General features: G+C 32.2%; 2 protein-coding genes and 1 long non-coding RNA gene across 6 annotated transcripts; 1 reads left to right on the top strand and 2 right to left on the bottom strand.

The window, feature by feature from the left end:
- The first annotated feature begins 1,365 nt into the window (after positions 1 to 1,365).
- On the top strand, positions 1,366 to 3,653 carry LOC108472457 (thermospermine synthase ACAULIS5). The gene is made up of 10 exons (XM_053029582.1): positions 1,366 to 1,669; positions 1,802 to 1,868; positions 1,953 to 2,047; positions 2,164 to 2,266; positions 2,360 to 2,448; positions 2,532 to 2,688; positions 2,791 to 2,866; positions 2,951 to 3,009; positions 3,120 to 3,256; positions 3,332 to 3,653. The coding sequence occupies exons 1-10, from the start codon at positions 1,512 to 1,514 to the stop codon at positions 3,408 to 3,410; spliced, it is 1,020 nt and encodes a 339-aa protein (XP_052885542.1). The 5' UTR covers positions 1,366 to 1,511; the 3' UTR covers positions 3,411 to 3,653.
- A 427-nt stretch (positions 3,654 to 4,080) lies between these two features.
- LOC108470916 (mechanosensitive ion channel protein 10-like) lies at positions 4,081 to 8,256 on the bottom strand. Of its 4 annotated transcripts, none has more exons than XM_053029581.1 (7): positions 7,715 to 8,256; positions 6,205 to 7,577; positions 5,984 to 6,104; positions 5,597 to 5,890; positions 5,309 to 5,511; positions 4,902 to 5,214; positions 4,081 to 4,425 (listed from the first exon to the last, which is right to left on the bottom strand). In XM_053029581.1, exons 2-6 carry the CDS (start codon positions 7,551 to 7,553, stop codon positions 4,941 to 4,943), a joined length of 2,241 nt encoding a protein of 746 aa, XP_052885541.1. In that variant the 5' UTR covers positions 7,554 to 7,577; positions 7,715 to 8,256; the 3' UTR covers positions 4,081 to 4,425; positions 4,902 to 4,940. The 4 variants fall into 4 exon arrangements, with proteins under 4 accessions (XP_052885541.1, XP_017627932.1, XP_017627929.1 ...); XM_017772443.2 differs by having other exon boundaries at positions 7,731 to 8,256; XM_017772440.2 differs by having other exon boundaries at positions 7,833 to 8,256.
- A 1,759-nt stretch (positions 8,257 to 10,015) lies between these two features.
- Positions 10,016 to 11,707, bottom strand: LOC128293929 (uncharacterized). The gene is made up of 2 exons (XR_008284082.1): positions 11,608 to 11,707; positions 10,016 to 10,337 (listed from the first exon to the last, which is right to left on the bottom strand). It is a non-coding gene; the product is annotated as an uncharacterized LOC128293929 (long non-coding RNA).
- Positions 11,708 to 15,527: the final 3,820 nt, after the last annotated feature.

The raw sequence follows: 15,527 nt of genomic DNA, 5'->3' as shown, positions 1-15,527 counted from the left end.
GTAGCTACCCTCTCCGGGTAATGTTATTTTAAAATTTAAACTTAAATTCACTCTTTTGAAATACAATATGTTTTATCATTGTATCCAACATTTTTTTGATAATAACAATGTAAATGGTATTAAAAAAATTCATGAAAAACTACCATTACTTTAGCCAGAACAATTAATAAAATTATCAGAATATGTATCTAACAATAACATTGTTAGAGTTGTGTGACCCAATTTCTTGTTAAAATAAAATACAATGGCAAAACTAGGGGATCTTGTTAAAATAACAGTAACATTACTGAGACTATGTTGCACGAGTAGAATCCGTATAGAACTACAATTCTTTTATTTGACATTGATTAGAATAAGATTTTTCAACATTTAAATAGATGTAATCGAACTCTTCATGTATCGTTCAATTTTCAACATTAGTGAATTTTTCTTCTCATTTACCCGTGATTTTTTTCCGAAAGGATTTCCATATAAAATCTGTGTTTTATTTTTCTTTTTTATTGCTTTGCGATATTCTATATTGCTATTATCGACGTTCAATTTTAACAAACATCATAAAAAAATAGAAGAATCAAACTGTATCAAATTAAAGAGATTAAATTGTAAATTTCAACATAAACAAAAGGGACTAAAATCAAAATTAGACCAGAAAAATCCCCTCTTGATTTGAGCATAGTGCTGGTGACCGAGGAAAAGGACAAAAGGTTGGCTAAAAAAGGAAAACAATTAATCCAAAAATACACAAAGTATCACCACTTTTTAACTCGCATAGTGGACCCCCTTCCAAAAAGAAAAAACCTTTCTTAGTGGACCCCATCATTTCCCCTACCCAAAAATAAAAAAAAACAGTGCCACATGTACTTTTATCCACGTGTCAATATCGTGGAAGACCACATGTACAAGTTGGGGCCCACAGTAACCCACGCGGACATATATTCCCGATTTTCATCCTTTTTCATTGTATCCACCAAACCTATAGGGGTAGATAATATCATATGCATGCGCATGCTTTTCCTTTCAAAATTCTAGAATGACAGTCAATCTCTGGGAAATTTCACCCAATCTAACTTTAGATGCCAACACATGGCCGTGGAGGCCTCCAAAAAAGGAGAAAAAATAATATCTCTTGGTATTTTCATTATACTGCCAATGCCAGCTTAGAACATCACTAGGAAACAACCTTTGGTGGGTTGTCACCATTGATGAGGTTACCATTTTCATGAACCAATGTAGTACCATGATAATTGGCGTGAGGAACAGAAAATCCGTGGGACTGTCTGTGACAGAATCATTGCCCGTGTTAGCCAAAACCCATAATTATCTACAAGATTATGCCTTTCTTTTAAAAAAAAATAAAAAATTATTGGGTTTCTAGTGTGTTAAAAGTGCTATAAAAAGCACGTAACCTTGGTGTTACCATCCTCACACTTTGCCACCTCTTGCTCAATCTTCTGTTTATCCTGTCTTGTTTTGTTTCAAGTTTTTCTCTTTTGTTTTTAGGTTATTCGATAATGGGTGAGGCTGTTGAGATCTTTTATCCAAATGGTTTCTCTAAAATCTGTAATGGAACAACAAAGAACCAACCACCTGTTGACGAGACTCGCCAGTTTGATTCTTGGTATGAAGAGGAAATTGATGAGGATCTCAAATGGTCCTTTGCTTTGAAAAGGTTTCACCCTAATCTTTCTTCATCATATGCACATTACTCAAAACATGATAAAAGCAAACAACTTTGGGTTTTCTTTGATTCATAATTCAATATCTTAAACCAACTCTCATCTCTTTGTATCTCTCTTAACAGTGTACTGTATAAAGGTTCTAGTGAGTATCAAGATATAGCCCTTTTGGACACTAAACGTTTTGGCAAGGTATACCTATAGGCATTCATTGTTTTGTTTCATCCTTTTTTCAAGTTTTCTAATCTCCGATTGTTTGAATAATTGCTTATGTAGGTATTGGTGATTGATGGGAAAATGCAAAGTGCCGAAGTTGATGAATTTATTTACCATGAATGCTTAATTCATCCAGCTCTTTTGTTCCACTCGAAGTGAGTCCTTTTTTTTATTATTATTTTTGGTGGCTATCGAGTCAATGTCTCTATGAGTACTCCATTTCCATTTATCTGTAAAGTAGTAACATATATTGTTCTTACCAATTGTGCAGCCCCAAAACTGTGTTTGTAATGGGGGGAGGGGAAGGGTCTGCAGCAAGGGAAGCACTCAGGCATAAATTTATTGATGGAGTTGTAATGTGTGATATTGATGAGGTGAAATTCTTGGTCTCATTTTTTTTAATATATTTCCATTTACTTTTTCTTTTTAGTGTTTGGAGGGCACCACTGATAATTTAACAACTGCAGGAAGTGGTCAATTTCTGCCGCAGGTACCTGACTGTGAACCGTGATGCATTTTGCAACAAAAAGCTTAACCTTGTTATTAATGATGCCAAGTAAGTATACTGAGCTTATTTGATGTCCATTTGCTTCAAAGGAATTTGAGCTAATTACTATATACTTGTGTATGAATATTAAGGGCTGAACTGGAGAAGAGGACTGAGAAATTTGATATCATAGTTGGAGATTTAGCAGATCCTGTTGAAGGAGGGCCTTGCTATCAACTTTATACAAAATCATTTTATGAGAAAATTCTTAAGCCCAAACTCAATGAAAATGGCATTTTTGTCACTCAGGTTGGTATTCCCCCCCCCCCCGCCCCTTCTTGTGTAGGGTCATATATATGTCAAGTCATAAACATAAGAATAAAAAACTTGAGATAAATTTCTATTCTATAGGCTGGCCCAGCTGGAATATTCACTCACAAGGAGGTCTTTTCCTCTATATACCACACAATCAGGCAGGTTTTCAAGTGTAAGTTCCTCAACCAACTCTTAAGATTCTATAAAATAGATTGAATAATAAACAATAAATCATGGTTTTTTTTTTTCTATGTAGATGTGTTGGCATACACAGCTCATGTGCCATCCTTTGCTGATACATGGGGATGGGTTATGGTATGAGAATTAATGTTCAAAATTGTGAAGTTGAATGGAGTAGAAGTCTTATATATATATATATATATCCCATTTTCGCTTTGTTTTAACTTTGATTTGCATTAACATAGGCCTCGGATCAACCATTCTCCATTGGTGCTGAAGAAATTGACAAGAGGATTGCTGAAAGAGTAGATGGTGAATTACTCTACTTGAATGGCTCTTCATTCCTTTCCTCTGCAACCATGAACAAGACTGTTTATCTATCGTAAGTTCCACTGTTTGTTAGATTGTAATTTGTTGCCATTTTTAAAGCAAATTGAGATGGTTTGGTTGTTTTCAGGCTGTTGAACGAAACCCATGTCTACACTGAGGAAAATGCGAGATTTATACCAGGACATGGATTGGGTAACCACCTTTGAGGTTTGCAGGCCTTAATCTTGGGGAGAAGTTTGTTGTAAATAAAAGAAAAAAAGGGAAAGGTTGCAATTAAAAGATAGCATCAAAAAGACTTTTGCTTCAAACGAAATCAGTCATCAATTGTTGAAAGAAGTTGGTTTTTAATTTTTAAGACAATTTATGTGTTGGCTTTTGGGTTGTTTCACAGATTTGGATTACAATGGCATGAAAGCTTTTTATCTATATAATTTAAACAAGTTCCTCTACTCAAGCACTTACTTTCTCATACCCTTATTATCATTATTTTTCATGTTGCAATGCAGAGCTCATTGATTTTGTGAATCAAACATGTGCTTCCAATATCTAAGAACAATGATTTATATAAAACATCAACAATTATACCAACTTTCTTTGTCTCCCTTATGCTGATGTGTACCAAAACCGTCAGGCAAAAAGGTTGCATTGGTAAAGAAAAAGAAATACCAAAAGGCAACTTCATATGATAACTGCAAAAAGGCTTTAACATATACGTTAGAAAATTGATGATGACCTGAGGTGGCCCCTTTATCCTGCAGCAAAATCCGGGTTTAATGGATAAGGTTTATATCCCACTTAGCCACTACGCACTGGATTTTGCTGCACCAAATCCTCGCCTTAATAAACTCGCTCAATTCTTAATAATGAAAACCAAACTTGATCCACAACTTAACTCCACTAGTCCATTGATATAATACAAGCTTACATACCAAATTTGACTCTCTCTTTACATACCAAATTTGACGCTCTCTCTCTCTCTATATATATATAGACTTATAATGAAAACAAAACTTGATAGCATTGGTCTTAACTCCACAGGTTCATAAATATAATACAAGCTTACATATCAAATCTAACACAACCATATGTATATGTATATAGGCTGGAACTTGTCTTCTGCAATAATCATTTTCCCCTAATCCATGTTAGGTTACAACTACAGGGCCCCATTGCCACTCTTAGCCAAGCTGCAATGATAGTAGTATCTGCTTGTTTCAGCCCCTAGTTGAAATAAAATCAAAGTGAGAATTGAGTATAATCATTTTCAAAGAGAGAAATAAAATAATTGCTATATATTTGGTACGGGCATGCCAGGATGCTGTTTTCGGTAAACCATGGCCAAGAAGTTTCAATTCGGAATCAATAAGATGTGGTTACAACTACCTACAATTTATGTTTCTCCTCTTTCTCAAACACCACAAGTGAGTGACTATTTAGTTCTGAAGTGGGGATTCTTAATTATGAACAAGCTTCAACTGATTAAATCATCAAATGTATTATTTGGAATAAGTATCAGGAGTCCAGAACAATCTAGAATTATTTATACAACTAATGCAAACTGACAAAGAGCATGCATATAAGATAAGGTGAATACTAATGGTATGTAATGAATGCTGAGGCCTGAAAAGAGGGATTTGGTAACATTGACAGTTGCATAAGTTCACCTTGTTGAAGAAGGATAGAAAGGGTATGCATACCTTGGATATAGAACATTGTTGAGCAACAAGCGGTAAGGATCAGGTGGTTGCATAAGTCGCATCAGGCCTGTCTTGATTGACTTGGTTGAGATTCACATGCTGGGGAAGGAGATTGTATCTTATGCCCAACTCCTCGAAAATTCTCTTCAATTCAAGGATCAAATCAGTTTTACGCTTGTTCTTCTCTCTGAAGTCCTGGAAGTTCATTGTATGATTGCAATAGAGAGCCATCTTTAACTTATTGACATTCTCAATCTCCTTCACCACCACAAGGTGGCTCGGATGCCATATGGTACTATTGGCCTCCAAATGCCTGGTTGGACATAACAGCACAAATTAGTTCCATAAACATGATTTTATATGAATTAAAGGAAGAATAAAGCTACCGTCAAAAAGTGTCAACTTACTTCCTTATTTCTTCTTTCAGCTTGCCTATTGTTTTTGCTGGTGTCATAAAATCAATAGAGAACTCTATACCATCACCCATATCGGGGCTTCTGTAATAGTTGCTGATAGGCTTTGTAGACAATACAGAGTTCGGGTAGTACACCTTTTCATTATCAAGCTTCAGGAAGACAGTCGTTAAAATGTTCATCTCCTCGACTAACAACTGTCGATTACCAAGTGATAAAGCATAGTTAGTAATATTTTTTTTCCAGAAATGCATATAGGAGCATGCCTTTTTTAATAGTTACCTGAACACCATCAACCACACAACGATCACCTACATCAAATGGATGCATCACAAATACAAATATGATTGCTTCAAATATAGTCTTGCAGGTGTTTCCAAACATAAAAGCTGCAACTACAAGCTGTGATGAAAGGAGCAAAAGCACCTTTGTGGTTGCAATTTCCATCAAAAGAAGCCATATGATGACAGTAACAACAACAAGGACTACTGTTACAAGTTTATTCAATTGCTTAACAGCTGTTTTGGTGTCACTCAAAGCATGTGCTAGTGTTTTCCGATCCTTGTAAACCTTTATCTGAGTGAAACAACAAAAAAACAAGCATGTTAAACAAGTATCCCTATCATTAGTGAAAGGTTTATTGGAGTCTCATATAGTGCTCTAACTTACCACCCAGTTTGTGAAACTTTTTCGGTCAATTTTTCCGGTGTTTGATCCTTCAAACAATGGAAACACAAGATCCACCTCCTCTTTGATCATGAACCTTAAAAGGTCATCCTCATCGATGTAACTGGTCATAAAGAGCATTTTGTTAGTAAGGCAAAATAAAAAATAGTTGGCAGGGAAAACAAAATCAATTGAGAAGCATCAAGAGAAGCTGATTTTCAAACTTGTGGTTGTGGTTGCTTTCGTGTCGAGCAGCATTTGAGAAAATTTGATGCGCGGCGTATTGTGCCTCCTCCTCGTTAGTGATTTCTTTATCAGCTTGTTCAGCACCTTCATCATAAGTACTTTCATCTAAGGTGTTGGAGATTGTGGAGAGCCCTGAATTGGTGATAGCATCAACCAACACCTTCATGTGCCAAGATGAAACTTTTTCTCGCTTCAATTTATGGACCTTTCCCATGTCGATCAACTTTTTCGTCTTACCCCCTTTACCCTTTTTGGCATTGCTAACAGTCAAATGAAGTGGTGATTTTTCATCAGTCTCCATTAATGGACGTCCCGAAAGGGTCCGAAGTATGTAGTGGTGGAAGACTGATTCTTGTATTCTGTCAAAGAATTTATTCATATGGAAATTGGAAGCCAATATCTTTAACAACAAAGTCTTCAACAACCACAAAAATGCTCCAATGAGAATGCTTACAAGAGTCCAGGTAACATAATCGAGAATTTTCGTGGCAGTCTTCGATCTCTCGACATCAAGAAACAAAAGAACCCAAGTAACAAGAACTAAACTCAGCGATATAAACACTTGAACACTCTTCTTCAAACCATGAACGAAATACAGGACTTTCTTCCGTAGTAGAAAGTTGATCTCAATCAAGAAAACAACAAGATGCATAAACCAACGAGTAACCAACATACCACAGAATATAACCATCACAAGCACACACCATTTCCAAGTTTTCAAACCCCAAAAATGGGTGCTCTGCAGCTCATCTGAAGTTAAGCTTGCTATTAAGCATCCCAAGAGTAACAAAAATATGAGCCACTCAATCACAACCTTAGGTTTCACTCTTTTAAGCTTCTCATTATGCAGTTTAACTTTCTTAATTATCTCCTCATATTCACTTTCTCCACTGGGGCCTGTAGAGGCCATTGATGACGTTTTCGACACCGCGGAATCAGTCCTAACACTTCTCCCCAACTTGTTATTAGGGGAAACCTTACTAAAGGAGTGTCTATAAGGTGAATTACCACCCACTTGTTCTTCATTAGTTAAACCATTCTCTTCCATTTGATCAGTTTCAAAAAGATAAGATTGTTCCCCAAATCTTGACTTGGGTTTAGCAAATGACCTTCTTCTAGTAAAAGGGGTCTCATTAACTGCACTTGGGACTTTTGGTGGCTTATTTGCAGTTGGACCAAATGCTTTGGTGGCTGAAACTTGAACATTTTGCTTAGGGTCCAATGCCTCTGATTCCATTGCAGGAGACCCTTTTAGCCATTTGGGATTTTCTTCACTGGGAACATTGATCACCACTTCTTCTCTTGCACTACTTTTCTTCTCTGCCATGCCTCTTAAGCTTCAATCAAAACCCTGGTAAGAAGTAAATCAAAAGATTGACGATTAATTAACTCCAAAAGTTAAAAATTGGTTCCATAGAAAACATAGGATCATAGTTTTATTTAAGAAGGGAAAAAAGAAAAAAAAAAAAAAAAAAGGGGAAACTTTACGTTTAAAAAATGCAACCTTTCTTTTATTAGATATTAAAGGAGCTTTGAAACTCTCATTAAATGGCACCCTTACAGAAAACCAACAATCGTCAACAATTTTAACTCAAAAAAGTATTACCCTTTCCTGTGTAGCTCAAAGTTAGCAAGGAGAAAGCATGGAAGGCATATAGTAACGCAAGAGAAACAAACAGAAGGAAAAAAAAAAAAAAGACAGGAAGATGTTTAGTTCAGACATTCATAGACAAGCACTGAAACATGTTGCTCACATTACAAGCCAACAAAACATTCTAAGTACAGCCAAAATGGAGAATGCTGGAGAGTTCAAAATGGGAAATGGAGAATTAGATTGTGGAGTGCGAGTCAAGAAGGAAAAGAACTAAAATAGAAAAAATTTGAGCATGGCAAGGCATGTGGTTATAGGTGAAGCCCTGAAGGAGAGGTTATTTTTATAGGATGCTCTTACGGGACTGGACAAGAATAGCTAGCTGATTGGAAAGTGGGAAGTCGTATTTTATTCATGGACGAGAAAAGACATGGCTTAATTGATTAGCGAGAAGAAATAAAGGCAAAGGGTATTTATGAGAATTTCATTCCTGTTTTTACCTTAAATAGTGTTTCTTTTCTCAGTTTTACTATCATGTTCAATTATAAATATATAAAATTTCAACCGTCTTTCGGTATTTCTCTCTTTAATGCATTGGATTATTCCATTGTTACCTGTGACATTGTTATATAAATATGAAATAGAAATATAAGAGTATAAATGTTTTAAATATTATTTTAAACAAAAATATTTACTAGTAATAAATAGAATAGTTAAAAATGTTTCACAGCGAGCGTAGCATAAAATAATCCAGATACATAAATAAGTATAAGAAAAAAAATTTAATAAATAAATTCAAATAACTTAATATCTTATCATTTAATTTAAATATATATGATCAAAATTATTAAATATAAACTTTTATTAATATTGAAGTTTTTAGGAGTATAAATATAGAAAATTTTCTTTTGGGACGTAAATATAGAAGATTGATTCATATCTTTATAGTTGTTTATTAATATTTTAAAATATTTAATACATCAATGTTAATGATTTAATTTTAAAAAGTATTACTTTAATTAATAATATTGAAGATTAGTCTATATTTTTCATAATTATACTATAACTAATTTTTTAGTATTCAAAACTATATAAATCTAAGAAAATTATATGAAAGTAACATATAAATGATAAATCTTTGCATAACTTCTATTATTATTAATATGATACTTTTTAAATGGTGATGAAAAATATTTAATTAAGCCTATATTTTTTAAAATAATCTCATTATAGATTATAATCATATTTTTTTACACAATACTTAGAACTCCCCGTAACTCTTCCTCAACCAATAAATAGGAAAATAATGCGTTTGAACGCACTCGAACCCATGTCCTCTTATATTGATAACAATACCTATGCCAATTGAGTTAAGACTCAATATTTATTTAATATTTTAAATGTGTTTGACAATTATATTAAATTTTATTAATATAAAATTCTCAATAAAATGTATTAGATAAGATAAGTAGATAAATAAATATTTATCACTTAATGTTTTAATAGTTAAATTGATTTATATTTGAAATAAATTATCTATTTAAAAAATATTCTGTAACACCCCTTAACCTTATCCATTGTCAGAACAGGGTTACAGAGCATTACCGGACTTTTCAGATCAAATACAAATATTTTATAATCATCTAACATACATATAATAATTTAATCATATTGTCCCTCTTTTGAGCCATTGAGGCCCAAAATATGTGTTAGAAACAAATCGATACTTAATCAGGTACTTTATAAATTTTTCCTAGATGCAAGGGTCACACGCCCATGTGATCAAGGGACACACCCGTGTGGCCATTAAACATGCCCGTGCCTTAGGCTGTGTCCAACCCTATGTAACTCTCTGACTTAGGTCACACGGCTGAAACACACACCCGTGTCTCTGCCCATGTGAAATTACCTAGGCATTTTGTTTTGAAATTTTAAAGTCGCAGAGGACAGACAGCCAAACCACACGCCCATGTGTTAGCCGTGTGTCTCACACGGTCCAATCACACGCCCGCGTGCCTGGCCGTGTGGACTCAAAATGAACCTTAAGTATCAAGTTTACCATACCCTGCAATCTTAAACAACAAGCAACTCAAAAACCAATCGTTCAACCAATCTAAAACACAATCAAATACATCTAAAACATGTCAAAACAATCAACTTATTGGCCTAATAAATGTTCCCTATAGATCCTTCATATCTATTCTCAAAACAATCCATTAAAACTTCATTCAATCTTACTCTAAAATCATGTCAATTACAACTCAAATATGCCTATATCATACTTACTTATGCATTTACTCATACATCCCATATTAAACCTCAACATATCATATATATATAAGCAACCAATATCATCTTTAACATCATTTACAATCATTTTTCAAAATGATTAACATAAAACATCCTAGGTACATGCCATTGCCAAAAAGAAGTATACTTCACCACGTTTTGAGTTCCAGATCTCTGATGGATGTTGAATCGTCAGTCTAACTTTAACCTAACCTGCGCACCGAAAACAAACTGTACACCGAGTATAAACTCAGTAGTATTTCTATAATCCAAATGCTTAAAAGTAGAGTAATTTAATATTCACATTTAAACATATATTAATAATAATTAATCAATTGATCAATTTATTCGTAAAACATTCAATTCTCATCAATCGCTATCCCAGATAGCTTTTCACAATATCAACACATATCACTTGAATCTTAATATTGATCATTCATGTTCAATTCACAAATATGCGTTTCATGAATCTCTATCCATATCTCATTTCACTATTCAATATCAATTATAACACTGTTTATTTCAATAATCCCTTATTAACATAACTCGGACTCGGACGGATACACGGATCCAACCAAAATACACTAGTTTGGCACCCAATGCCTTATCGGATAAATCGAAGTAATAGATTGACACCCAGTGTCTCATCGGGCATGCTGAAGTAAATTGGTACCTAGTACCTCATCAAATTTATCCAAAGTAATAATTTGACACCCTGTGTCTCATCGACTTAAGGTCGAAGTAATCCTTGAACTCTTCCAATCCTATGGCATGCCATCTATATCCAACTCAGCCCGATACAGTTAATAGGGTTTCAATTTCACTTTACAAATACCACAATCATCCAATATTCAAATATCACAAATTCACTTAATCTCAATCCAATATCAAAATGATAACAAATAACACTCACCTCAATTACTTACTATAAACATTATATTAAAGTACAACAAATAATAATTAATAGATTCGGATTATATAAATACAAACCAAAATTTTCGAGCTACTTCTCGTTGACTTTTTCTTTTCTCTTCTTAGTCGAGGTTTCCGACACAACGTTAGTTATGGAATTGAAACAATTGAAATTCATCAATACAATACAATTTCACATTAAATATTTCAATTTATATTCAACTTTTGCCTAAATTCCAATTTAGTCCCTAAACCGAGACTAACTTTATTTCTCCAAACTAATTCCATATTTTCATTTAATTTCCACTTTAGACTAATTTTAACTCTCTAATTTCACTTAAATCCCTAAATTTTGAAAATTTCTCAATTTAGTCCTTAACACTCAAAACTTATAATTTATTTTACAATTCAATCTCTTTTCATTTCTAACTTAAAATTCTATCAATTTAACCCCAAATACTTAAATTATCCAACATGAACAAATCTAAAAATTCAATATTTTCCAAAATTTCAACATAGATTAAAAAGTAATTGATATTAAGGTTCTAAAAACATAAAAATTACAAGAAAAGAAACTAAATTAACTTACCAATTGAGCTTTGAACTTGAAAATCCTAATTTCTCCTCCTTTCTTTTCTCCGTTCTTTTTCGTTTTTGCTTCTCTGTTTCTATTCTATTTCTTTTCTTTTCTATTCTTTATTTGTTTTATTATTATTAAACTAATATAATATAATATAATATTATAATATTTTCTTAAATAATAAGTAAGTATATATAATTATTACAACTATATGTATTTAATTATTACAAATGTCATGTTCAATACCAAACACTTGTCAATTTATGGTTTAATTCTTATTTAGTCCCTTTACTTTTTTAGTCTATAATTTAACTTTTTCTTATATTCAATTTAGTCCTTACACCTAATTACTCTTAATTCAAGCTAATTTACTTAGCCAAAACCTAATTAACCACACAACTAACTTCGTAAATATTTTTAATAAATATTTACGAGTCCATTTTTGCGAAAATAGAGACTCGAAAATACACTTTCCGATATCCGTGACTATCGGGTCGTAACATATTTAAATTATTATATATAATGTTTTATCCATATCATCCAAAACATATAAAATATTACATTAATAAGATTAAAATTAAGAAATAAATAATTTTCAAAAATCAATATTTATTTTTATTGAACGATGTATTTATATTCAATAATTATTTTAAACTAATTTAATAAAGAAATTTCTAATATAATTTTTATACTAAAATTCATCATTTATCAAATAATAATTAAAACTCTGATTGATAACCCACCGAAAAATAAATCAACTATTACGCCAAAAAATTCAACTAAAATTAACATTTTAGTGATTAAATTTTATTTAATCTTGATAGTCCGTAATAAAGATAATAATAGAATTTACATTTAAAATTTTAAAATTTACATCTATATTTATTTTTATATTTAATTTTAAAACATATCAAATAAAATTTATAACTTAAATTCACCACTTAATTTTATAATGATTTTTTTATCGAAATAGTGCTTACCGAAATGTAGTTTTCAAAGTTATTAATTATTTTTAATCGAATAAAATTTATTAATTAGTAATGATAGAGCCGTCATGCAGATATGGAGATGAGTTTTAATGTCACATTAATTGGCAATAGTTGTTCACTATTGCTTAGCAACAAAACGACAATTACAAAAAGGTTATAACATATAACCAGCATAGAAATTTTGCAATTTTTGACATGACCCCTCACAAAATTATTTAGTCTACTTTGGCCTACATATATACAAGTAACATCAACCTTATCTTTTCCTTTTTCAAAAAATGAAACTTTACAATCATGCATTTTAGCCTGTTAGTGTTATTTATACACTAGATAAAATTCTAGTTTCAACTTTATTTATATTTGACAAGTTAATTTACTTGCTATATTTGGTTTGACATCTTTTTACAAAAACAATTGAACTCTTTAAAAGCACATCATTGAGAAATTTTAGCAGCACTTTACTGAAGCCAAAATGCAAAGAAAATCAAGGATATTTTAAAGACTTTCAATATAACTGTGTTTCCTTATTTGAAAAAATTTTATTTGTAAAGGAGATTAGAAAAGATCTTTGTTATTTCATTCTGTATTGAAGATTGTATTAAGTTGAATTAAACAAGTTAGGGATTCATATTGATAGTACTTTTGCAAGTCATTATACAATTATTTAAGAGAAGGCTTCAATTGTTTATGTACGAGGTTGAGAGAATACTTATTTGTTCTAGTGAGAAACTTATTGTTGGAATTAAATTGTGTCCTGTATAAGTTAATTTATAATGGATTACTATGTGGGCAAGAACTTTAAATGTAAGAAGTTTTCAAATTGCGTAACCAAACTTCAGGGACTATCTCTTATTTATATTGTTAGTTAGTAAGTCTAATTACAACTGAACGTGCATTTGGAAGGCAAAATCAATGATTTCACATTTGGTACCACAGCCTAGACACTTGATGTACTAAGTGGAGATTCGTTGTTGATTTGATATCGAGATGAAAGGAACATCAATCTCGAGAACCTTTATGTTGGATGACATGAACTATGCTTACTGGAAGGCAATGATGAGAGCACGCATCAAGCCTATGACAAGAAAGCTTGTCGTTCGATCTTAAATGATCGGGAACCTTTAACAATTGATGAGTTTTGGGGAACTCTTTTTAGAGTGTAGCGGTGATGGGTAGGATGTTTTATAAAAACTTGCATAATTATTTTACAAAAAATTGCACTGTCATGATCATGTGCATCAAATTTGATTATGTTATATGATGAATATGTGTTTATTTGTTATTTAACTTATTGTTATTTAGCTTGATATAGTAGTTACACCGGGCTTTAAAAGCTCACCCCATTAGTTCTGATCCTTTCAGGTAATTACCGTACTTACGGCTTGGACTCGACAAATGGAGGAGCCTCTCGGAAGGATATTTTTAATAATGGGTTTATAAACTATTTTTGGATGTTATTTTGGACTTTGGGACTTTAGAATATTTAATTAGGTTGTTTCTTTATTTTAAAATTTTAAACTGCCATGCATGCATGCTTGATGAATTTACAAATATTTTATATCTTTTAAATCGCTTATGATTTTACTTGATTTTAAACAAGCCTATAAAATTGTGATTTTCTAAATATTTTCAAAAGACCGCTACAAAAGATCTTTATCAAAATCATTTTAAAAGGAAATAATTAAGAATATTATAAAACCTTTGTTTAAATGATTTGTGATGAGATTCTTTGACATTATAATAAACTTCACAAATATTCACGTTTTAAATAAGTGTTTTCTGAAAACAAAAAGTAATCGATACTTGAAATTTTTTGAGTTTTCAAAAAAACAATCGAAATCTAGTTACTTTAACAAATAAATGTTTTCAATGATTTTAATGTGACTTCCAAGATTTGTCCATAACGTCTAGGCTGGGTTTGGGGTGTTACATTTCATAAAAAGATGAATTGTGTGGATGAAAACACCCTTGCTTTTTTTGGCCCCACGCCGCACATGTGTCGCAACACACAACTTCGAATGTGACTTTCCTTATCGGCTCAGTTGTGTTGCGACTTCGAAAGCTTGTGTTACGACTTAGCTTCCATTTCTTATGCTCTTGAGCCTAAACTTAAGTGTCCTGCATACTCAAGTAAATCGTTAAAACCACTTAAAGGCCGATATTAACCCAATTAGGTCGACTAACTCGAAATAATGCATAAAAAAATCTTATTTTGCAATATTTTTAATCCTAGACTAAAAAATACGAAAATGCAATAAAACATATTAAATGCTTAAAAAACAAGCTCGTTAAGTGTTGAAAAATACTGAATCTGCCATTACGATTTGTGGTAGATCAAATACCCTCACACTTAGTCATTGCTTGTCCTCAAGAAAAAAAAATAAGAACTAAAGAAAACAAAAGAAAAATGCAAAGGTAATGTACTCGAGAATGCTTTGTACAGGAGTCTGGATGGAAGCGATGTAAACAAAATGTTAAACATAATCATGTAACTCTAGAGCGATATGTAATTAACTCCTAATATTTAATGTTAGACGGATTAATTCAGTAAATTACAAGGTAAATAGACTAAAGGGTGCTAGTTATAGGATTCCATCAAAACAAATACACAAATATACAATTATGTTAGAGGTACCCTAAGTGGTAAAAATTTTCAAATCTCAAATTATTTTTCATCCATGCAGTGTATACCTAAGTCACATAGGACTTTTCAGCTTGTAATGTTTTGTGACTTAGGTTGATTCGAAATTCAAGAAAAGGCACAACAAAATAGTTTAAGCATGAAAGTAGTTTGACACATTAAATTGTTCTCTGTACTCCCCCAATGTCCCAATTAAGCTCACTACCTTTATATCTACTTATCTCACCTTCATTTTCTTTCCAATTCCTAAGGTCTAGTGTAGTATTTGTAAGTATAATCATCTTAGCAAGCTTTTTGTG

Source organism: Gossypium arboreum, chromosome 6 (genome assembly GCF_025698485.1).
Source record: "Gossypium arboreum isolate Shixiya-1 chromosome 6, ASM2569848v2, whole genome shotgun sequence".
NCBI classification, from domain to species: Eukaryota; Viridiplantae; Streptophyta; class Magnoliopsida; order Malvales; family Malvaceae; genus Gossypium; species Gossypium arboreum.
Note: the sequence above shows the minus strand (reverse complement) of the source record. Positions and strands in the feature narration are given on the sequence as shown.